The 24,142-nt window shown below is 34.2% G+C and overlaps 2 protein-coding genes, 1 long non-coding RNA gene and 1 other non-coding gene across 4 annotated transcripts; 2 read left to right on the forward strand and 2 right to left on the reverse strand.

Annotated features, from left to right (window-relative positions):
• The first annotated feature begins 1,488 nt into the window (after positions 1-1,488).
• Positions 1,489-4,516, forward strand: LOC106347807. The gene is made up of 2 exons (XR_001270836.3): positions 1,489-3,676; positions 3,848-4,516. It is a non-coding gene; the product is annotated as an uncharacterized LOC106347807 (long non-coding RNA).
• Positions 4,517-6,787: 2,271 nt separating this feature from the next.
• On the reverse strand, positions 6,788-8,868 carry LOC125593025. Its single transcript, XM_048768928.1, has 2 exons — positions 7,547-8,868; positions 6,788-7,460 (listed from the first exon to the last, which is right to left on the reverse strand). Exons 1-2 carry the CDS (start codon positions 7,643-7,645, stop codon positions 6,900-6,902), a joined length of 660 nt encoding a protein of 219 aa, XP_048624885.1. The 5' UTR covers positions 7,646-8,868; the 3' UTR covers positions 6,788-6,899.
• A 5,247-nt stretch (positions 8,869-14,115) lies between these two features.
• On the forward strand, positions 14,116-14,222 carry LOC125593503. Its single transcript, XR_007329407.1, has one exon. It is a non-coding gene; the product is annotated as a small nucleolar RNA R71 (small nucleolar RNA).
• Positions 14,223-15,665: 1,443 nt separating this feature from the next.
• On the reverse strand, positions 15,666-23,636 carry LOC106436840 (E3 ubiquitin ligase BIG BROTHER-related-like). The gene is made up of 8 exons (XM_048768929.1): positions 22,345-23,636; positions 20,418-20,597; positions 20,102-20,167; positions 19,950-19,979; positions 19,662-19,699; positions 19,286-19,432; positions 19,019-19,170; positions 15,666-18,839 (listed from the first exon to the last, which is right to left on the reverse strand). Exons 1-8 carry the CDS (start codon positions 22,529-22,531, stop codon positions 18,725-18,727), a joined length of 915 nt encoding a protein of 304 aa, XP_048624886.1. The 5' UTR covers positions 22,532-23,636; the 3' UTR covers positions 15,666-18,724.
• Between the last annotated feature and the right edge of the window lie 506 nt (positions 23,637-24,142).

Raw genomic sequence — 24,142 nt, forward strand, 5'->3', positions numbered from 1 at the left:
AGGCTACTTCGATGCTCACTCTATTTGGCACCTCGCCACAGTTCCTCTAACCATTCTCTGGTGGAGCTTTATTAGAGACGATGCTGAGTTCAGAACTTCCAGTCTTCTCAAGAAATCTAAGACAAAGGCGAAGTAAGTTTACTTACAGATGCAGAGGTTTCTTGAGCTTTTTCAATGTTTTTTATTCAGAGATTTTTTCAATGTTTTTTATTCAGAGATTTGACTTGGCCTTGCTTTTGGTCAATTGAGTCTTAAGACTTTTGTCAATCTTTTTGGAGTCTTAAGACTTTTGTTAATATTATGAGAAAATCTTGTGATCTATATATGATTGTGTTAATAAAATTTGATTTTACATAAATTGTGTGAATTGTAGGGTTTAATTTAATTAAACAAAATTGGCTTTAATGACCATTCATACAAAATCTAAAGTATTTCAATAATTTCACACCATATTACCCATTGCGCAAAGTCACTTAAAACAATTGCAGCAAGGAACCACAAGTCGAAAGCCTTGGTCAGTTTATATACATTTACTCATGTTTGATACGTTAATGTTCCATACTGAAAAAAATATATTTCCGGAAGCGCGGGACTACGCTCCAAGATGCCTATGGCGGGGTGGACGATCATTGCTAATAACTGGAAACCTAGAAGCTCTCCCGATGATGAAAAATAAAACAACCTAACGGTTGAGTTAGAAGCATAAAAAACTAATGTTCCAACGCCCACCAAATTTCAAACCTAAACATTTTAAACCCAGTTTATTTTCTTGAAACATAAAGTTATACCAATTTCTTTTTTTTTGGTCTGCGATTGAATTTTTTTTTTAAAACCACAAAACCATTTTTATTATAAAAAATCGCTAAACCTCTATACTAAATAGTTATATAACAATATAAATATATAAATATCTTCATTTTTTACTTTAATTTTACAAAAAAGACTACATTTGAGAAGTTTCACAATAAAATCCGTGTAAACTAAGAAAACTATTTTATTTACTGCACATATACATTTAAGAATTTTAAAATCAAAATTTAAACCCTTTTCCTTACACTATTTTAACCGTAAATTAACAACTACAAAAGTTCGGTTATCTTTGATCATTTTTACGCTAGAGGTCAATTAAATCTATACCAATATAAGATTAAAAAAACTAACAGCGAAATTAATACTATTGTCATTGTAAGATCTACCTAATCAACATGTATAACTTTCAATCCTCCATTCGTAGACAATTATAGACAACATGACAAAATTAACTTTTATCAAAAAATAAACAATACAATTACATGCACAAAACAACACAATGCATCGACAACGTACCCCGCGCTTACGCGGGGGCTAAACCCCTAGTAGTTAATAATACTCCAACCAAATTTCGTTAAGCTTTTTAATACGCAAAAGTTTTTGCTACCAAGTTTATATTATTCAAACTAATTATTTTGCTGTTTTTAATACATTTATTTTTTAAATGTGTTCATTTTAGTATTCAAACTATATTTAAATCAATAATATTAATGTTTCAAGAAAAAGTTTAAGATCTTCAAAATTTATAAACAATCTTAAAAATTTAAAATTTATTTAAAATTTTAGTAATGAAAGTAACTAACTGTAGATAATCTTTAAATTCGAATGTGGAATTTCAATTTTACAGCAAGTTTGATACCACTTTTCAAATTTACCTTTGAAAGATAATTATTTTCATAATACCTTAAATTTGTAATTATAAATAAATAAATAAACTCTTCTAAATTATTTATAAAGCTAATCCCACCCCATAAATTGTAAACTTTAAATAATAATTCCTAAATCCTAAATCTAAATGTTATGATATTTTTGAATGAGTGTATTTTTTTAGAAATAAAAGTCAATTTAGGATGTTTTAAACATTTTTCAAAATTTAAAAGAGACGTGTAAAATGATGTATTGTTCGAAAGGCAAGTCGACCTTTTATACATGTAACGAGATGGTAGATAGATTCTTCTTTCAGAAAGTCCTTATAATAAGGCATGAGCCGCTTATTAATTGAAGCTTTTATAAGTTCTCCTTTGACGGAAGTGTATTAATTATGAATAACTAAATGAAACACAAACAAAATTTGTAGTAACTATTAGAAGTCTTACAGTTTCATTCAAAAGAACCAATTCCTATCTTAGGAAAAATCTCCCCCTTCTTCTATTTTTTGTTTCCTATTTTCTTTTTTTTTTTTTTTTTCGATATAAGCAAACTATTTATTTCGTGCCTACAATGTGCTCTCGTTGACGTTTTGGATCGAAATTTTTTGAATAGAATTATATTTTAAGTGTAGTGAAGAAGACAAAATTCAAAAAACTGTCAAAGGTTACCGCTGTTTTGAAGGAGGTTACCGTTGTTTTAAATTATAAGTGGAAGAAAGATGTGGAAGGGTAATTACTTAAATAATATCCGAAGCATTGTAATTATTCGCTAACGACGCAACCGCTGGTCTGATGGTTAGACACATTGACTCGTTGAATTTTTTAAGTAACTGAATTTGGTATACCTTCCCTTTGAATAGTTGAATGTAATCTTTTTTTTTAAATCCCTAAATGTTTTTAAAAAACCAAGCTTAACTTAAACTGTAAATATTTTTAAACATACGGCATTTATTTAAACCGATACTCTGAAATTTTGTTTTAATCTCATAAACACGTAAACGAAAGTGTACATGAATGGTTAAGTGCCTTTACTTTATATATCGACAAAAAATTTGTTGACATGTGTACACATTATAATCAACAGGTACTTACATGTTCTGTTTGTGGGAAATTCAACAAACTTGAAAGAAGCACTAAGGATTAGTATTTGTTTGGTTAAAGTTGAAAAGAAGACCAACCAAACCCATGTGCATAAAAATAATAATATAGAGTACTTCTGCATAATGAAAGTTTGTATATTGATTCACGTAACTAGATTCTTCAAAGGTAGTGATATTACGGATGTGTTTTTTTGTTGTGGTAAAACATGTAAAATAATAACTTAAAAAAATCATTAAAGATGTCGCAAAATCACGAGAGAATAATTATATGGACAGTATTAACACAAGACATCGTATAAAGACCAAGCCAAGACAATAGCAACAAACCCAATACTATGATGTAAACCCATGTGTGTTAGGGTTTCTTGCAAGTGAGTTAGTAGTAGTATAAATAGTGTTGTGTTATGTAATGAAGAGGTAACTTTGGTTGCGTTTGTGAAGCCCTCTCTTTATCATTCATATGAATCAATCCAAACTTTATTTATCTTGGTGACAAATCTAAAGTCTTTCCCTTTTCTCTTTTCTTGTTCTTTGTACTTCAATAAAGCCATTGAGCTATCTAGTTTATGTTTCAATAAAACACAACTCTATCTTGTTTTGAGATTATCTACATGCATGGTATCAAAGCTTCAGTCGATTTATGGGTCTTATATCTTTTTCTAGAGCTTCCTCCTACTGTCTGAAACAACAGAAGAAAAGGTTTGTCTTTTCAGTCAAGCCTCTGCTCCTTTTATGGTTCAAAGTCCGTGTCTGAAGAATAAAAAGAAGGTTTTGTTTCTCTTCAACGACAAAACAAAACCAGAAGGGACAGAGAAGAACTTCGAAAGCTGTCTACACGATTTCAGAAGGGATAGAGAAGAATAAAGACATAGTCAGCTTCTTCATCACTTATCCACGGTATTTTCTATGTTCTTTTCTCATGAGACAGAACAAAGGATAAAAAAAAAATGGAAATTTGTGTGTTGGGTTGAGTTGCTGGCTAGTTTAGATTGTGAGGTTAAGATAGGTTGGGAACAGGAACGCTGAACTAAATATGCTAGTTTTGTGTTGATAACAATTAAATTGTAGCGGCAAGTTCCTGATTTTCAAGAAGGCACACAAGGTGCTTGATAAAATGCCACAAAGAAAGTTAGAATGGTTCAGCAGCAGTTTATATAGTTGGCTAATGGATAGGAGTTAGCAAGTTATAAGGATAGCTTGTGGGAACTTCCTCATTTGCTTGGTGATGGATACAGAGGAACCAAGAATTGTGTGATGAAGAATGGTGAAAGAATACCTCTGAGAAACTATACTAAACTCTCCAAGTCAAAGATACCTCTGAGGGAGTCATGATAGATCTACAAGTATACATCAAAATCTCACATCTGGTTCAGAAGTCTACTGTATGATACATCGTCATGTTATGCTTCGACTGATGCCTCCTCCAAAGCCAAATTCATGTGGATTCAAACTTGTCAGCTTTGTGTTCACCCGCTGCCAAATTTGTGGGGGAGTAATAACACAAGACATAATATCAAGACCAAGCCCAAGACAATACCAACAAGCCCAATACTATGATGTAAACCCATGTGTGTTAGTGTTTCTTGCAAGTGAGTTAGTAGTAGTATAAATAGAGTTGTGTTATGTAATGAAGAGGTAACTTTGGTTGCGTTTGTGCAGCCCTCTCTTTATCATTCATATGAATCAATCCAAACTTTATTTATCTTGGTGACAAATCTAAAGTCTTTCCCTTTTCTCTTTTCTTGTTCTTTGTAGTTCAATAAAGCCATTGAGCTATCTAGTTTATGTTTCAATAAAACACAACTCTATCTTGTTTTGAGATTATCTACAGACAGTTGCACCAGCACTTTTTGGTTAATATGTTTGAAGATTTTATTTTTGTATGCATAAAAGGTTGCGTATTTCTATTATGAAAGGGTTCAGTGAAAAGATCCAGTGAAGCAAAGAAGACAACCCCCTCCTTATGAAGCAAAGAAGACAACCCCTCCTGATCCTTCTCCTTCTCCCACGTTTACCAACATCAACATCTCAGGTTTTGATTTAAATCTTTTTGATCTGAATCTCAAGTTACTATTTTAAATCATGAGACTCACATTCATATATGTTTTTCAAATTTTGGAAAAAGATGCTGACCAGGTGAATCACACTTCAAAGGGTGGTGATCATGTGCCTTGTATATGGATTGTTGGTGGTCTTATACAGTTGTGCTTGCGCTTCTCGTCATATGTATACCTCATGCTCTATTATAATCAAGTGATCAACTCTATACCTCCTTCTCTGATAGTTTTGCACATCATATTCCACAGTAGCGTTAATGGGAATACCAATATCAATACAATCCCCTAGTCCTGTCAAATTTATTAACCGTCCAAGAGGCACCCGGTCATCAAACCAAAAGGAAGAAGAAGTTCCACTATTTATCTCAACTCGAACAAACTGTTCTACCAAAGCCTTGATTGGTAGAGCATTAGCTGAAGCAGTAGCAGTAAACAGCATAAGCAGTATGCAGCAGAAGTTGTATGCTATATTAATTATAATCTAATTATATGATTGGCAAAGCTGTAGTATTTAAAATAGTAAATGACCAAGATAGACATAATTATAACTAAAGAATTAAAGAAAAAAAAAACAAATGATTCACGTACACAAATTTTCCAACAACTAAAAGAATCTTATGAAAAACAAAGTGAGCTAAACAAAATAACTAATAGTGAGCATTCCAAATACTTTCTGCAATATGGTTACGAACTTCTGTCATGTAAGTATCTCCCGTAGGTTCATAACGTGTGACTTCAACTTCTGGTGCATCTTCTATATTTGAACGGTTCAGTTCTTGTTCTTCCATTCTTTCGTACTCATCAAAATCATCATCTTTTGTGGTTGAACCACATAAAATTATGAAGAGCCATAGTTGCAACAACTATTTTACATTGCGTCGGTAGATCATACAGTGCCTCATTTTTCAGAATCCGCCACTTCGCCTTCCACACACCAAACGTACGTTCAATCACTGAACGTAAAGACGAATGACGTTTATTAAACCATTCACTTGCACTACTAGGTGGTCCATCACCCCACTGATGTGCGTGGTATTTTGTTCTACGATTAAATAACCTTTTCTGTTCGGATATCTAGAATCAACAACAAAATATTTTCCTTCTGGAGGTGTCAGAAAAAATGTGTCACTCTGCGCACAATAAGTGAGAACTTTTGTATCATGTGCTCTGCCTGGAGTCCCAACGTATGCATATATGAATTTCATATCTAAATTGCAAATAGCAAGTACGTTCATTGAGGCATATTGCTTTCTCACATTCCAAAATCTTTCTTTTTGATCACTTCTAACCCTTACTGACACATGAGTACCATCAAGAGCTCCAATACAATCACGAAAATAAGGCCAGTACCTTTTATTAGAGTATAGACGATTGCTTGTCTGATCAAACTCATCATGACGAGGCTTTAATATATCCTTGGAGAGAAGAAGAACAGCATCTAACACCTCCATAAATTTTCTGTTCACCGTCTACTGGCTACGCTGAAAGTTTTTAGCAATTTCTCGTTGTACTTCATCATGTCCAAGTGTTTACAGAAACATTGCCACAGCCTCTTCTAATGAGCACTCACGTGACTCTTTAAGGTTATAATTGTTCCTTAAAGTATCACATAACTATATAAAAGTTGTTTGATTCATTCGTACCATTTCATAGCATTCTCTACCAGAACCATTAATCATCTGCATTGTATGACGCAAACCACGGCCTCGGTATTCTCATCAACTGTCTATCACCATATGGATTAGGATGCTCGCTTTCAACCAACAATCGAATTACCATAAGTATGTTTTGATCACATACCATGACAACTTCCTGTGAAACAAATATAATAAACAAAACAAAGAATTAGCATGCGACAAGGTATATAACAACGTTACGTAAACATTATATGTTTAAGACACGGCAGCAAAGAAAGAAGAAGCGTACATAATATCCAAAGCAAACATCCAAATTAAAGCTAAACCTCATATAAATTCAGAAAACACCACGTCATGTGATACATGTTTAAATTCAAAAATCCAAAGCAAACTCCCAAAGCTCAAAACACAGAAAATATAAAGTATCTAGTTCATTTTTCCAGTAGCCCTTTCTAGATACTTTACTTTTTGTTTCTCATCCGGTAACGTCATAAAGATTTGACGCCCATTCTCGTTGCTAGCTAGGTAATCAAGAGATGCCCAGTACAACTCGATTTCTTGATCTAGCGTAGACAGCTTCAACAATTCCTCTGTGCATATAGCAGTATTAAATGGGTTAAAGGAGTCAAATGTTTGTCGACCTGCTGACCAAAATCTCTCTTGATTTTCTAAAGTATTTGTGATACGGTCCCAATGATCTAAATTGGGCCTTTTCCGAGAAGATTTTGTTCTGGAGGGTTTTTCTTGATGTGCTCCTTTGGTACTATGCATTTGGTGAGTCTTTTGACTATCTTCAGGCATATTGATTGGAGATGATATGTCATCGTATTCTTCTTCTTCAGATTCTATACGCTGAGGCAGTTGGCTCGGTCCTTGTTGATGTTGCCAACCTTCGCTGACCAAGATTGTAACTTTAAGGTATAAAGAATAAAGGAGTGGAATATCACGCAACGGATGGACACGGAGTTTTGTGGATTCTGGACAGGCCTACAATGAACATATAAAATTTATAAATTGATTAAAAATTGTAAGTGAAAAGAAATTTCAGTAACTATTAGCTTATTAAAAAGTACCTTAATTTGCTGATCCCACCAATCTGCACTCATATCAATCTCACCAAATTTAGTGAAGCCTAACCCAGTCGCATTCTTTGTGACGTTTATATATGTCATACTGCCTTCGTAGATGTTCAAGGCGAGTTTTGAATTTTCCCCATGGTAAGTTCAAACCAAACCTTGTCAAAAAGCCTGCTCGAATGTTTCGTCTTCCCATTTCACTAAAACATGTCCCTTTCCAATATCCCTTGTCTTTTTCACCATTAGCTAATACTAACATCTCATGACTCATCTCATGTGTCCAAAAAAATTTTGGATAAAAATCCATAGACAAGAGCATAGTAAAATTCACATGGAGATCCGAGGCTAAACAAGTACCCAGGTATGTTTGGTGGTGGTGAAATCGTAGAAGGGATATCCAATAGTGAAAAAAATCCACAGAGCGCTAGAGAAATTTGAAGAAATGATGATTATGTGATGTGGGGTTGAAGAAATGATGATTATAGTTTGAGTTCAAGAACAATTAATAATTATAAACTCCTAATAATTCATAGAAGGCATACTTTTCATACCTAAGAAATCACCTGAATCTAGTTATTTCATCTTTAATAGTTTAAAACCTAAAACCAATCATCAACAACTACCTTGTTCACCAAACCTTAGCTTCGTTTATTTCTTTAATCATAACCGTCTAGTATTACTTCGAAAACTACAAATCTATTGTGTAATCCTAGAGTCTCTATGGATTTGATCCCTAAGGACTACATTTGAACCTCTTATTTGAAAGAGTAAGTCACTCCTTAGGATAATTTGAGTGATATCACATGTCATCAACCTGCAACTACCCAAGTTCACAATCCTGTCGTCATCTTTAAATCGACCCGGATTACTGAACATGTTAACCCCCAGAAGAAGAACATATAAAACCCATTAAAGGATATAAGAATAGATTTTCGCCCAAACAAGAATTATTCGGAAAAACGTTCTTTCGGTAGGGTTTCCAAAGAAACATCACGGTTTCACAAAACAATCATACGTAAAACAAACTTCAGAGAGTTTCTATGGAAAAAAAGTTTACAAAACAATCTTTTGTAAAATAAACTTTCAAAAAGTTTATACGGAGAAACTTTGTAATACTAGCAAAACATTATCGAAAGCATTTGTAGCCATAAACGAAGAGAAAAAGAGACGAGACAAGACAAGGGAATGGCATCATTGGTGTTAGGAGTTTTCAAGGCTCCTAATCAAATGTTGTAGTATAAAAGATTGTCGAACCATTCCTAGGTGATTCTAAAGCAAAGAGAATGCAAGTTCATGCTTAAGCTAAGTGCAATCCGGTTTTAAAGATGGTATGAACTAAGAGCTAATAAGCTAATGCAATCAAGTAATGATCTTTCTTTCTCAATATGAAGCAAGAGGATTCATGGGGCTAGGCATTTGATATTGGGTGATGTAGATCCAATCTAAGGTTGGCAAGCTATCAATCAAACACTTTCCTTATGCCTAGACACTAAGCTAAACAAGCTCTATCTCTAGATGAATGTTCTTTTGGTAAAGCAACTCAAGCATCTAATCTCTTAGATTGAATGTTACTAAAGCAAACATGGATAACAAGTCTAAAAGCAATCTTAACTCCTTTAGCAACTAATCTCTTAGGTAAAGCAAGCAAAAAGCATTGAAGAGCTGGTTAAGGCATTTCATCTACACCTTGTGGGCAGGAAATGCCTAGAGATCTATTTTAGTATGATCAAGACTAAAATAGCATTGAGAACCCTCAACAAGCATGAAAACAAGTGGATCTAACAGTAAACACCCTAGATCTTCTCTAATCACCCTTAATCACCCTAGCCCATGAATCCAAGATTAGTCTACTCACTAATAGACATGAATAACCCCAAAACCATGGATGATTCAAGGTTAAACATGATTAGAGAGCAAGATAATCAAGCAAAGATAAGAGATTATGATCAAGATTAGATCTTTTTCCCAAAAATTGCTTTTGATTAGATAGAAAACAAGGTTAGTCCTAATTTTAGGTTTAGAGAGTATTTATAGGACTCCTAAAAACCTAGTGGACCTCAAAAACAAGTCTGAGAAGGTCCAGCAAAACATGAAAAATCGACCAAATATAGATCTTGCGCGCGGGTTCGTGACCCCGCTCCAGTGGGTCGCTCCAACTTCACAGCGGGTTCGCCATCGCTCCGGGACGTCGCTCTGGCTTCCCTCGCACTTCATGGATTTGGTGCGCGATGTACCCAACTCGGTCCGTCTTGGTCGCTCTGGTTCTCGAAAGCTATCGACAGGATATTGGGGCCAGAGCGGGTACGCTACGTCGCTCCACAAGGTCGCTCCAGGTCACAGCGGCTACTTGACCCCGCTGCGCTCGCCCGCTCCAGATCATGCTCGTATCGCGACGAAATGCCGAGTGGGTTGATGATGTCGCAGCTAGAGGTCGCTCCAGGTTAGAGCGGGTTGCTCACCTCGCTCCAGTAGGTCTCTCCAGCTCCTCTACTCGGCCAATAATCATTTTCTACTTCTTTTTGAATCACAATGCTCCCAAACATCTCCAATCACTCCATAGCACTCTCCAACACCTAATAAAGACAATGCATGCACTATGGATTCTACAGATGCCTAATTCCTAATCTTTATGATCATAATGTACAAGATATGAAGTCTAAACACATGTAAATATACAAGATATCAACTCCTCCACACTAGTCCTTTACTTGTCATCAAGTAAACTTTTCAAAACACAAGGAGGAGAGATACAAAGAGGGGAGCTTAGCCAAAAGAAACACTCAATGCACTCAACTTGACATCCTAAAGAAACATAGCAAATAGCATGAATACACTCTCTTATTATACTCTAGCTTGTCTAGGCCTATAAATACTTTCATGTCTCTACACAAGTTGTAATACTCATCAACTAACAAGTTCTTTAAATCAGCTCTCACATTGATTCACACGCACATACAAGGTGAATTCTCACAAATGGGCACATGATCTCAATCATTTGGCTAGGTAAGCAATGGTCTAATATGAATGAAAAGAAGGATTCAAATGTTGTCATTTCAAGGTGGTTATCACTCAAGAACAAAAAGCTTGATCATTATGCAAAATTTATCTAAGACTAGAAGCAACTCATGCATACATAGATTCATTCTCATCATTCTACCCCTTTTTATAAGTGATTACAAGTTTTACCCTTTTATCATCATCTCAAAACCAAAATAACACCCACTCACATCACTCACCCAATGAACAACTCTCTTTTTCTTTTGACTCAACCAACTAGGGACTTTAATTCACTTTTTACAACACTTAGCTCTAACTCTTTCTCATTTCCCTCTCCACCTTCTCTTTGATTCTTTTCTCTCTTTTTTTGAGCTTCATACTTTCCTTTTGTCCCTAAAGTTTTCTTTTCTAATGACACTCTTTTGTTCATCTTTCTCATCTTTCTCACTCCCCAAACCCAAAGTATTAACATTTAGAATACACAAACCCCTCTCACCATCCCCAAATGCTAGCTCATTATGCTAGCAAGAGATGAGAACCAATCTATGTCGCCTCCAATACTCTCAAGATTTTGCACATGACAAGCTATCAAAAGAGGCCTCACTCATGCAATTCAATGTTTGGTCTCAAAGAATGGCTAGGGTTGTAGGGTATGGAGTGCCATTTGGGTTAACAAAGATTGGTATAATGAAATAAGATAACCCAAATGTGTATGAGATTCATGATCAAGTATGCAAGTGCCCATATGCAAGAGAGATTAAGTTCAATCAAGCCAAGTTCAGATTGGAGCTGATCTTAAGAACAATGCCAATATCAAGCAAGCAAACAAGTTTCAAGAAGAGTTTTCAATGCTCGAAGCATGCGAGTCTTTCAAAAGATTCTTAAGCTACTTGATATGTTTAACTAGGGTGTCAAATTCAGTGCAAACCAATGTTCTATACAAGGCAATATCAATCAGCTGCTCCATATGCAAGTGAATGCATCCTATATGTTCTAGACTCAATCTTAAGAATGCAAGTGATGCAACTACATGATTCAAAAATTTGATTTTTTTTTTGGTTTTTCTATGCATATATGTATGTACAATGCAATGCATGAGACTCAAAATCATCAAAGCAAACATGATCAAATACTTGGTACCTCCCCCACACTTAAATCACACAGTCTCTGTGTGAGTAAAGGAGAGATACCTAAATGAAAGCAATATGCAAAGATAAACTGGTATGTATAAGATTAAGGTGAATGAATACCTCTGATGGAGTGTTGGAAAAAGGGAGTGGTGTCTAGGGAGCAATGTCTGGCCGCTTTCCTCCTCAGCCCAAGGGTCTTAAAAACGGAGATCCTACTGATATGTACAGGGATAGCCATGGGACTTCCTCCCAAGTGAGCTTGTTTTAAGTCTCTACCTTGACTTTTCTTCCTTTGGCTAGTGATAAGGAGGGTCCTTCCCACCTTTAAGAGTGATGGTGAGGACGTGAGAGAGAAGCTCTTGAAGCTTGATTGGATCATTTTGGAGCTGAGGAGTGATGATGGCCCTTGCACTTGAGAATGGCTTAGACCTTCCCTTGCACTTGATTTTATACTCAATGGCCCCATCCTTAAGCTTCATTGGGTGGAGAGTGAGAGTGTGAGGAATCTTATCAAGAGGTGGAGGATGAGGTTCTTTCACAATCTTCTTCTTGTCATGAGCAGCCTTTGTGGCTCTACTCACCTTCTCCTTTTTAGCAATTTCCAAGTGTTCAGCACACAACTCTTTAGAGGACTCTCCAGAAAGACCTTCTTTCTCAATACCAACCCCTTCAGCCTTTGTCTTCTCAATGGAGGATGCTCCACAAGTGATTGTTCCACAATACTCAGTATTCATCTTTGGGGATTGTAGTGGATAGGAGACAGTTTTGTTCACATTTAGGAGTGTGACCTTCTTGTTGGCAAAGTCTATGCAAGCTCCCACTGTTGTGAGGAATGGAGTGCCAAGGATCAATGGGACTCTCTTCTCAGTTGCCATCTTCAGAACAGTGCGGTCTATAGGAATGGTGCATGCTCCAATCTTCAAAGGGAAGTCCTTGATGAGACCAATAGGGGTTGTAGAAGAGGAGTCTCCAAACTGTAGGAAAGATGTGTTTGGCTCCATGCTCTCAATCCCTAGACTCTTCATCATCTCCATTGAGATCACATTCACACTTGCACCAGAATCAACAAGAGCATCATCAAAAGTGAGCTTACCAAGGTAGCAAGGCAAGGTGAACATCCCTTGAGACTCAAGCTTAGGGAGGGACTTTGGAGGGATTGGTGGATCAATCTTCAGAATGGAGATGTCCAAAAGCTCGACCACTTCAGCTTGGTGGTCTAGAATTTCGTTGATGAGCATCATCTGGACATGAGCTTCACGCATACCCGAGATTTCTGGAAGCCTGACCCCAACATCACTAAGATCTTTCCTGAACTTGGAGAGCACCTTCTTCTGAGCTTTGGTGAGAACTCTTTGGGGGAAAGGGAGCTTATCATAGGGTGATAGCTCAACCTCAGTGGCTTCCTTTAGCTTAACCTTTTTCAGCTTGTTGTCAGCTCTCTTCTCAACTTGTTTCTCATCCTTGTGCTCAGCTCTTTGCAGATTCGTTGCTTCAACCTTCCTGGAAGCGTCCTTCACAATATGTGCTTCAGCTGTGGCCACAACAAATCTCTCAACTTCCCCAAACTCAGTTCCAAATACCAGTCTTTCAATCTCATCCTCCTCTTTCTCATGATCACTCAGCTCGATCTCTGGAGAAGTAGTGGAGAAGACAACATTGCAAGACTCCTTGGGGTTCTTTTCTAGTTTCCCTGGTAGAGACCCCATTGGCTGCTTGGAGGATGAAGGCATAGAAGCAACTTGACTCTCCAAAACCTTGAGATGAGAGGCAAGCTGCATGTACTTGTTGTTGAGGTCAGAATAGTTTCCATCAATCTTTGCATGGATGTTCTTGAACTCATAAATCATGGTCTTCTCATTTCTGGCCTGAAATTCCAAGAGTTGCTTGAACATAGAATCCACACTTGAATCTGGAGCTTGAGCTTTAGAAGAGCTTCCTTGAGTCTGAGGAGACTGGTTGGCTTGAGGATAGTTCTGCTTGGCTTGGTAACCTCCTTGTTGATTGTTGTAGTAAGGCCTTTGATGATAGTTGTTTTGGTACTGAAAATTGGGCTCTTTCCTGTACTATGTGCCATTAGCATTGATTAAGCACAGCTCCTCTTGGCCTTCTAAACCATTAACCTCATTGACCTTAGGAGGTACCTCTTCACTAGGACCACCCACAAAGTTCATCTGCTCCTGTTTAGCTTGGTTGGAAAGAAGCAAATCCATCTTGTCTTGTAAGGACTTGATCTCTTTCTTTGTCTGCTGATCATCACCTCTGTTGACCCTATCATGCTCCTCACTGTAGACTGAGTCACTCTTGGCCATGTTCTCTACTAGTTCCTCTGCCTCTTCCTCAGTTCTTCCCAAAAAGAAACCATTGCTGGCAGTATCAAGCATGTTTCTGCACTGTGGTAGAGCTCCTCTATAGAAGGTGCTAAGCAAACTCTCCTTGGTGAAGCCATGATGTGGGCATTGAGACCAATAGCCCTTGAACCTCTCCCATGCTTCACTAAATCCCTCTAGGTTCTTCTGCTGAAAGCTAGAGATCTCATTCCTGATTTTGGTTGTCCTTGAGGTAGAGAAAAACTTCTCTAGGAATGCCCTCTTGCACTCATTCCAAGTTATGATAGAGTCACTTAGAAGAGCCTTCTCCTATTGATGTGCTTTGTCTCCCAAAGAAAAAGGGAACAACTTCAACTTGAATGCATCTTCAGAAACACCATTGGTCTTGGACAAGCCACAATATTTATCAAACTTGTACAAGTGATCAAAAGGGTCTTCAGCAGCAAGGCCATGATACTTGTTGTTCTCTATGGTGTTAAGCAGCCCTGACTTGATCTCAAAGTTGTTGTTCTCCACAGCTGGTGCTCTGATTCCCAACCTATGACCATGAATATGAGGTTGATCATAGGCTCCAATGGCTCTAGCTTGGCGTTGTGGATGCTGTGGCCTAAGGTTTGCAGCTCCTTGGGCCACTCCATCATGAGGCTGATTCTGATTGTTCTCCATTTCAAACCCCAATCTCTGAAAGTGAGTCTGTTGCTCTTCTTCTCTTCTCTTTCTTGCTACCTCCCTCTCAAGTGCAACTATGTTTTCAACTCTTGGAACTAGGCTTGATGAACCTCTGCTCCTCAAGTTCATACACCTGAAATGCAAAGGGAGAGGACGAAGGAGAAGCAGTAACAAAATAAAATAAAAACGACTTAGTCTCAAGCAAGTGACTAAATCCCAATGTCACAATCAACCTAGAACTTGGCAACGGCGCCAATTTGGTGTTAGGAGTTTTCAAGGCTCCTAATCAAATGTTGTAGTATAAAAGATTGTCGAACCAATCCTAGGTGATTCTAAAGCAAAGGGAATGCAAGTTCATGCTTAAGCTAAATGTAATCCGGTGTTAAAGATGACATGAACTAAGAACTAATAAGCTAATGCAATAAAGTAATGATCATTCTTTCTCAATATGAAGCAAGAGGATTCATGGGGCTAGGCATTTGATTTTGAGTGATGTAGATCCAATCTAAGGTTGGCAAGCTATCAATCAAACACTTTCCTTATGCCTAGACACTAAGCTAAACAAGCTCTATCTCTAGATGAATGTTCTTTTGGTAAAGCAACTCAAGCATCTAATCTCTTAGGTTGAATGTTACTAAAGCAAACATGGAAAACAAGTCTGAAAGCAATCTTAACTCCTTTAGCAACTAATCTCTTAGGTAAAGCAAGCTAAAAACATTGAAGAGCTGGTTAAGGCATTTCATCATACACCTTGTGGGCAGGAAATTCCTAGAGATCTATTTTAGTATGATCAAGACTAAAATAGCATTGAGAACCCTCAACAAGCATGGAAACAAGTAGATCTAACACTAAACACCCTAGATCTTCTCTAATCACCCTTAATCACCCTAGCCCATGAATCCAAGATTAGTCTACTCACTAATAGACATGAATAACCCCAAAACCATGGATGATTCAAGGTTAAACATGATTAGAGAGTAAGATAATCAAGCAAAGATAAGAAATTATGATCAAGATTAGATCTTTTTCCCAAAAATGGCTTTTGATTAGATAGAAAACAAGATTAGTCCTAATTTTAGGTTTAGAGAGTATTTATAGGACTTCTAAATACCTAGTGGGCCTCAAAAACAAGTCTGAGAAGGTCTAGCAAAACATGAAAAATCGACCAAATATAGATCTTGCGCGCAGGTTCGTGACCCCGCTCCAGTGGGTCGCTTCAGCTTCATAGCGGGTTCACCACCTCGCTCTGGGACGTCGCTCCGGCTTCCTTCACACTTCATGGATTTGGCGCGCGATGTACCCACCTCGCTCCGTCTTGGTCACTCCGGTTCTCGAAAGTTGTCGACGGGATGCCGAGCGGGTTGATGATGTCGCTGCGAGAGGTCGCTCCAGGTTAGAGCGGGTTGCTCACCTCGCTCCAGTAGGTCGCTCCAGCTCCTCTACTCTCCCAATGATCATTTTCTACTTCTTTTTGAATCACAATGCTCCCAAACATCTCCAATAACTCCATAGCACTCTCCAACACCTAATAAAGACAATGCATGCACTATGGATTCTAAAGATGCCTAATTCCTAATCTTTATGATCAGAATGTACAAGATATGATGGCTAAAAACATGTAAATATGCAAGATATCAATCATCACAATTCTCTCTCCTCTCTCCTCTCTCCTCTTCTCATTAGCCTCTTTCACTCCCTCTTCTCACACTCTCTCCATTTCATCACCCATCAGCCCTCTCACTTTTTCATAGCCCATTAGCTTCTACCACTTGCTCTCATTGCCCTCACCACATCGCTGTTTCACATCGCCTCACGACATCGCTGTTTACATCGCCTTGCTCCTCTTCCTCTCTCCTCATCGTCAACTCCTTCAATCTAAATAATAAAAAAAATTCAGATAATTTGCTATGGTTTGCACAGCTCGGATACAAAGGTGTTTCAGTATCAGCTAGCTTTGGCAATAACTCATTTTATTTCTTGTCCTCTCCCTCTGCCATCTTAGAAAAATTCCCCGTACCAACTAACGCTTCATCAAAACATTCAGCAGCTCTGTATAACCCAAAGATCTCTTCATTCCAGTGACTTCCTCTGCTTTCACCTGCAACCCCTGAGTTTAATTCTCCATGTAGATAACAATCATGCCGCATCTTATAAGCCTCCTTCATTCCCCTAGTAACCAGATGGTCAACTTCCACACTTCCTGAGTGACGATCAATATTACGACAATTAATACAAGGACATGCAATCATATCAATCCCTCACAAAGATGCAGCCACATCTTGTACAAACTTTGAAGCCTCTCTCTCATAAGGATCAACTTTTCGATTCAGAATGAAAAGGAAAAAAAAAAAACAATTTAAGTCCCTAAACACCTACTGAAACCTAACTTATACCATTAAATTCATTACCTGCTAAGATGCACACATGCTTTGTCAACCATTCTATGTTATAACCTTAATTGAAACCTTTAGTTAAATAAATAACCATTTCATAGTTAAATAAAGATTTTTGGAAAACTTGTCCTCAGATTCAGACCACACAACACTCAAATTCATAGTAAATTCACACAAATTCAGACAAAATAACAGAAAACTTGTCCTAGATGGTAACTCAATATATTTAGTCTCGATAATTCATTCTGAGACTAAATATCACTAGAAATCAACAATGTCAATCACCCTGTCAAACACATATAAGCATGTAAAGCATGATACCAAACATATAACTACAACAAAAATGAAGACAAAAAGCAAACAAAATTTTAAGAAATAAATCTCAAAACTCTAAATCAAAAAAGATATAACTACAAAGCTAGGACAGTCGAAGAAATAGTATAGATAAAAGGCAAACATAAAGAAAACGGGAAATCAAAGCAAAAATACATGTCTTCGATTTGAGCTCACTATTGAGAAGGATGTCGCAATTACGACCGGCGATACCTTCAGCAGTGGAAAAGTCGATCAATGGCTATGCGTCTCTACCTTAATTGGTGGATGGGAGAAGCGATTTTGTGGTCTAGAGATGTAGAATTGAGCCCCCTTTTTCTTATGGTTCTAAGACAAAGAGGAAAAAATTAGAGGTGAGAGAGGGAATGAGAGTTGAGATGACAGGGAAAGTGATTATTTTGGTAATTTTCACTAAGTGTGTCGCGAAGAACCTAATTTTAGGTTTCTGTTTACTGAAACTCTATCATAATGTTTATCTAACGCTATTATATGATACTAAAATTCCTAAATCATCTACGATAGCAGTTCAGTAAAACGAGCTATGACAAATATGCTATCAATGTGGACTTTTTGTAGTGTTTATTGTTTGACCTTTATGTTAGAGTAATTATGTTTTAATTTTTACATTTTAATATTTCATATCAACAATACAAAATGCCAAAAAAAAAGAAGCCATTAAACTTAAATACTTGTTTGACATGTATATATAAACTCACGCATGCATAAGTATTTATCTAAATTAACAATTGAAAATTATACATAGGGGAGGTGATTGCACGACAAATAAATTTTAAATCTAAACAATATTGATTGATCAACATTATAGTCCAACAAGAACTAAAATTAGGGATTAAATTTTTACTGAAACCAACATTAGGGATTAAACCTCGGCTTTGCAAACGCAACATACCTGCATACATAATATTATTACTATTAATTAACAGAGAATAGCTTTGGCATGCACCAAATTTTAGCAAAAAAAAAAAAATTCACATGCAACAAAAATATCCTCTCCGTTTTTTTATATTTGACGTTTTAGAATTATGCACATAGATTAAGAAACAATTAATTTTCTAAACAAAAACATCGTTAATTGTTTACCTAACCACTATTCAACCAATAATAAAATAGAAACTATAATAGCATTGGTCATCTTGTATAAATTATTAATAAATTTTACCTAGAAAATTGAAAACATCAAATAATTTGGAAAACATCAAATAATTTGGAACACAAATATTTCTCGAAAACGTCAAATATAAAAAAACGGAGGGAGTATAACATAATATGCATGCATCCATCTTTAAAAAAAAAACTAGTTTTTGTTCATACCTTGCTTTGTTTCAACCATTGTGAAATGCAATCCTTGTGGTAGATATGTTTACATGGCAATGTTGTTATTTTATCCCCCATCACATAGTCAACTAGACATATCGAACACCTACCATAATATCCAGATCAAAATTAGAATCATGGTTTAAACGTAAATTTCTATTTAATAGTAATAAACCATCTGTTATATGTTAATGTGGTTTGTAATAAAGCAAAGATCCAAATGAGGAGTGAGGATTGAGGAAAGAAGCTATAAACAAACTAAAAGATATATAGATATGATCTTACTGAGTATCAGTTGCGATGAACTTCTTTTTCTTGATTTGCCAGCAGCAAGTTTTGGTTTCCGCACCATATTTATATGTCGGTAATTTTAAAATCCTTCTTTGCGATAAACCTCTATCAACATTTCCCATGGAGTCTTCTAACTCATTCAATTCCTTTTCACCCAAATATAAAGAAACAGAATATTGATATATGAGTTTTCCTTTCAAGATCATAAACCACATATATAATAGTATTTGGATGAAAACATTGAGCTGACACGGTACATACCTCATACGTCATATTTGCGGGATCAGTGTTCTCATTAGTAGAAAGATCAAGGGAGCTAATTGATGAGCTATTTGACCGGGTGCTAGTATGTGTATGATGACCCGAGAAGTGATCATCATCATCATGTTGAATAATTGTTCTACTAGTCTAAAATATAATCCAGAGCAAAAAATTACAATACATGTAAGTAATTTTACGTCAGTAATATGTTTGTTAGTTTGTAGAATTATGAAAATAAATAAAACTAGGTGTACGTAACTTTATTGGTAACCATAAATTTTATGAGAGAAAGACATGCAACTTGATTTATCTAGATTTATGAAACGTATAAAAATTTATGATTAATAAATTTGAAAATTGAAAAAATCATTATTACCGAGGGAGCATCACGTTCAGGTATGTATGAATTGTTCCCTGTAGGTTGAAATAGATAAAAAATCATAAGTTAGAACAAAGTCGTGAAAAATTCCTAAATAATGCTTCTGTTCACGTTTATGCTTTTAAAAATTGGAAGTAACTTAAATACTATTTTTAGATAGGAAAATAATTACAAACTTCAAATTCCAACTTAGTTGGAGTATTTTATCTTAATACATACATAGATTTAAAACAGTCTATCATGTTTTTACTAAAAAAAAAAAACAGTCTATCATGATTTACGTACCGTGTATATCTTCATCCGTGCTATTTGCCGCTAGAGTCCGGGGAAAACAAAACAATAAAACGTGGTAAATTAATTTCAGTTGGTAAATGAAAAAAAGATTCGTCAAGTATGAAAAAAAATTAAAAAACGTCAGGTGGAAAACATATACTTACATTCGTCTTGTTGCTGCAAATATCTAGCAAGTTTTTCATCATCGCTTAGAGAAGTAGGTAGATTACCTGAAAAACAAACAAAAATGGATTTTCTGCAATAATACTTTTTACAAAAAAATGGAGGTACCTGGTGAACTGACTCTTTTTTGCAAAAAGCATATATGACTAATTTATTCATTTACAGTTTTGTGAATCATCTTTCCTTAACTATGTTAATTAAATGTATATTACATGTTTTTTTATCATCTAGAGAACGTATGAACTTAAAATTCTAGACGTAAAAAAATAGTTTAACCTCAATATACAATTTATGTACCTTCTTGTTTCTGAATCTCCAAAGCAATAGCAGTATCGTCATATGTCCAATTATTTTGATACTGTTGTTGAATTTCCCGAGCAATCACATCATCATTAGCCGTCAGGTCAGAATTATTTGGATATTGTTGTTGAATTTCCCGAGCAATAACATCATCATTAACCGTCAGGTCTGAATCTTCTGATAAACCAAATTGTAAGAACATTGCTAAATTCTCATCTATAGATGACTGGTTTACAAGTCGAGGCATAGTTATTTTCTCGAGTTTTCAAAGAAAAAAATGTTGCTTTTGACAATTAATGAGATCTATAATTTCTCTCAACCAACACAAAGTATTCATACCATTACCTATCTCTCAATTATTTAAATAAACACTTGAAAGAAGGTTTTTGTTGTGAGATATTATGGGTACATTTATATGGCACCAGAAGACTGTATCAATTTGAAAAGTTTCTTTGTGTATCCGTTGCATTTATATATTTAAATATTTTTGCCTCCAGAAATCTATTTTTTTTAAAAAAAATTCAAAATTGTAAATAATAATCCAACTTTTAGATTTCTTTCCCATAGTATGATATGTTTCTTTCTAAGGCTCTGATTCAGATTAAACGGTGCATGATAAGTGAATTGCATACTGCAGTGTGGTTTAACTGCTGCTTGTATAAAAAAAACGCACAATGCGGAACAATTACAGTTCGTCTAAAATAATCAGTTTAAAACAAAATACGAATGATAACATATATAATGAATAGTATAACTGTGAGATACATATAATATACTTATATTTTACAAACTAAAAAAATCAGTGATACTAATATAATTTTATAAATAAATATATATATATATATATATATTATTTTAAATATCTGAAATATGAAATTTAATATGCATTTAATAAGATTTTATAGCCAATATCTTATTTTAGTTTTAAGAATAATAATTGCAATAGTTGTTTAAAAATAGTAATTTAAATTTGATATTTAAAAATAAAAAAGTAGTTAAACCAATATCAAATTTTACTATTGTATCTCTATTATGTAATTTTTAAATTATACTTTATGATTTTTTTGGCCTAAAGACTGTCAAAGTTGCGTCAATTGTCGTTTAAACAAAATGAATAAATTATAATATCTATTATAGTTTAAAGATATATAATTTTGGTTTCGGTTTTAAGGATAAAAATTATATAAGATTAGATTTTCCATATTTTCTAAACGATGAAATATAAAAATATAGAAGGTTGATTGTATATGTTTTCTGTGCATTTTAATTAATAAATAACAATAAATGTTGTCAAAAAGAAAAAAAATAATTATTAATAGACTAGTTAACAATAGTGTATAAAATCACATGTTATTACTTGCTTCTTATTTAAAAGTACGGTACTGAAAGAAGTTTATCCTGATATACCTTATATTCCTATTTGTAAGTATTTATTTTAAAAGTTAATAGTTAAAATATAAAGATGAATGGTGACATCATTTTATCCCACTAGATGCGTTATGTTTACCCGTAGTTCCTATGGAAAGGATAAGTTGTAAAAAAACTAGATCACTAGATTTATTACTTCAAAAAAGTTAAATCACTATTTTACTAAGTGTATAGTATATAGAAGAATGACAAGACTCTATCATCAAGAAAAAAAATTACCCTCTAAGGCTTGCAATGTTCTTGCAAACCCTTCATCATCATGTAAATAAGTTTTTGAAAATATTTCAATACAACAGTAATGTTTAGTTATATGAAAAGAATAACATTAATTTAATTAAATATCATTACTTATTTGGTTTTGTTAAAAATCAGTAAACACAAGATGTTTTTAGTACAAATACTATTTTATAAGAAACAAAGTGATAGCTGAAAACTATGGGCATAAAAAGGCACAAAAAACTATTTAAACTAATTATATCAATATATATTTAAGTACCTTCTTGGTGCTGAATCTCATAAGCAATAGCAGCATCTTCAAATGTCGAGTTATTTTGATATTGTTGTTGAATTTCGCGAGCAATAACATCATCATTAACCGTCAGGTCTGAATCTTCTGATAACCCAAATTGTAAGAACATTGCAATATTCTCATCGACAGATGACTGGTTTACAAGTCGAGGCATAGTTAATTTGTCGAGTTTTCAAAGAGAACAATGGTGCTTTTGACAATGAATGAGATCTATAACTTCTCTCAGTCAATCACACCATTACCCTTTCTTTTTTTTTCTTTGAACACAAAAGCATACCATTACCTATCTCTCAGTTATTTAAATAAACACTTGAAAGAAGGTCTTTGTTGTGAGATATTATGGTAAATTAAGGTTGCACCGGAAGATTGTATCAATTTGAAAAGTTTCTTTGTGCGCCTGTGGCATTTATTTGATTAAGTGTATTTAAAAATTTTGGCTCCAAGAAATCTACTTTTTCTTTAAAAATTTAAAATTGTAAAATGATAATCAAACTTTGAGATTTATTTCCCATAGTATGATATATATGTTTCTTTCTAATTTGTTGAATTATATTACTTTTAAAAAACTAGATCACTACATTTAAAATAGTAAACTATCCCTGAAGAAATAATGTTTCGAAGATAACATTTTCATTTTTCAAATCTTTTTACTATAATTTATTTATATTTATTTAAATAACTTAATTAATGACATACTATTACAAAAATTAATGACATACTTTGAAAGAATATAGTGATATATACAGTTTTTAATTTTACTAAATTAAAGATAAATTACTCCAAAATAAAAGAAATAAATGAATGCCCCATAATCATTTTTCTTAGTTTCTTAGTTCTCTTCAAAGTTGTACTATCTATCGTTCACAAAAAAAAACAATGGAATTTGTGTGATCTAATTTTCCAAATTAGATATGGACGATTGGATGTGAAAACTGTCAAAGTATGAATCCTTCCTTGGCTTCAACACATTATTCGTTGTTTTCGGAATATAAATCATTTTACGTACACTATTATTTATTTTGCATTTTTTACATATTATAAAATAATAAATATATTTTGAATAATAGAGAAGCAGATAACTATTACATATAATTTAATTGGCACAAATGCGTAATCAAAATAATCACTTGTTTTATTAACAATCTTTTTATAAAAAATAAATCAAAACAATCAAATTTACCCATTTTCTATTGTATATAGTTAAATTTAAATGATATTAACATACATATGTAGTATATTTTAAGAAATGGTTAGCTATTAAATAAGACTTCATACTCATATGATTTTATGATCATTTGTATTTTTTATAACAAAAATTTTAAACTGCTGAAAACTAAAATTTCGAAGTGTACTTTTAGTAATTTATTAATTTATAATTGTATTTAAAAAATTAATGTAAATTACAAAATTAAAATTTTAAGTTCTACTTCTTCAATGCAAATTTAAGAACTAAATATTTACTTTTATATGGTTATTTAATTTAAATTAAAATATATACTTTTAATATGAATATCTATTAAATGAGAATTTCTATTCATATAGTTTTATGATCATTTGTATCTTGTTATAAAAAAAATTAAACCATTAATCACAAACTTATAAATGTGAGATTTTTAATAATTTTAGTAATTTATATTCATTTTTAAAAAAAAATCAGAATATAACATATACGAAAAATGTATTTTTATTATATGATGAATATGATTATTTAATTTATTTTAAAATATCAGTTAAACAATAATGATGAATGGTATAATTTTTTTTA

Source organism: Brassica napus, chromosome C9 (genome assembly GCF_020379485.1).
Source record: "Brassica napus cultivar Da-Ae chromosome C9, Da-Ae, whole genome shotgun sequence".
Classification (NCBI taxonomy): Eukaryota; Viridiplantae; Streptophyta; class Magnoliopsida; order Brassicales; family Brassicaceae; genus Brassica; species Brassica napus.

Bases quoted from the DNA above. Each gene is read 5' to 3' on its own strand.
- LOC125593025 (XM_048768928.1), bottom strand. From the start codon at position 7,645: ATGACATATATAAACGTCACAAAGAATGCGACTGGGTTAGGCTTCACT. The intron at 7,461-7,546 runs GTACTTTTTAAT...TGTTCATTGTAG, and splicing joins GGTGGGATCAGCAAATTAAG to GCCTGTCCAGAATCCACAAA.
- LOC106436840 (XM_048768929.1), bottom strand. From the start codon at position 22,531: ATGCCTCGACTTGTAAACCAGTCATCTGTCGATGAGAATATTGCAATG. The intron at 19,980-20,101 runs GTAAGTATATGT...CCCGGACTCTAG, and splicing joins TTTGCAGCAACAAGACGAAT to CGGCAAATAGCACGGATGAA. The intron at 19,171-19,285 runs GTATGTACCGTG...TTGGGTGAAAAG, and splicing joins CCGCAAATATGACGTATGAG to GAATTGAATGAGTTAGAAGA.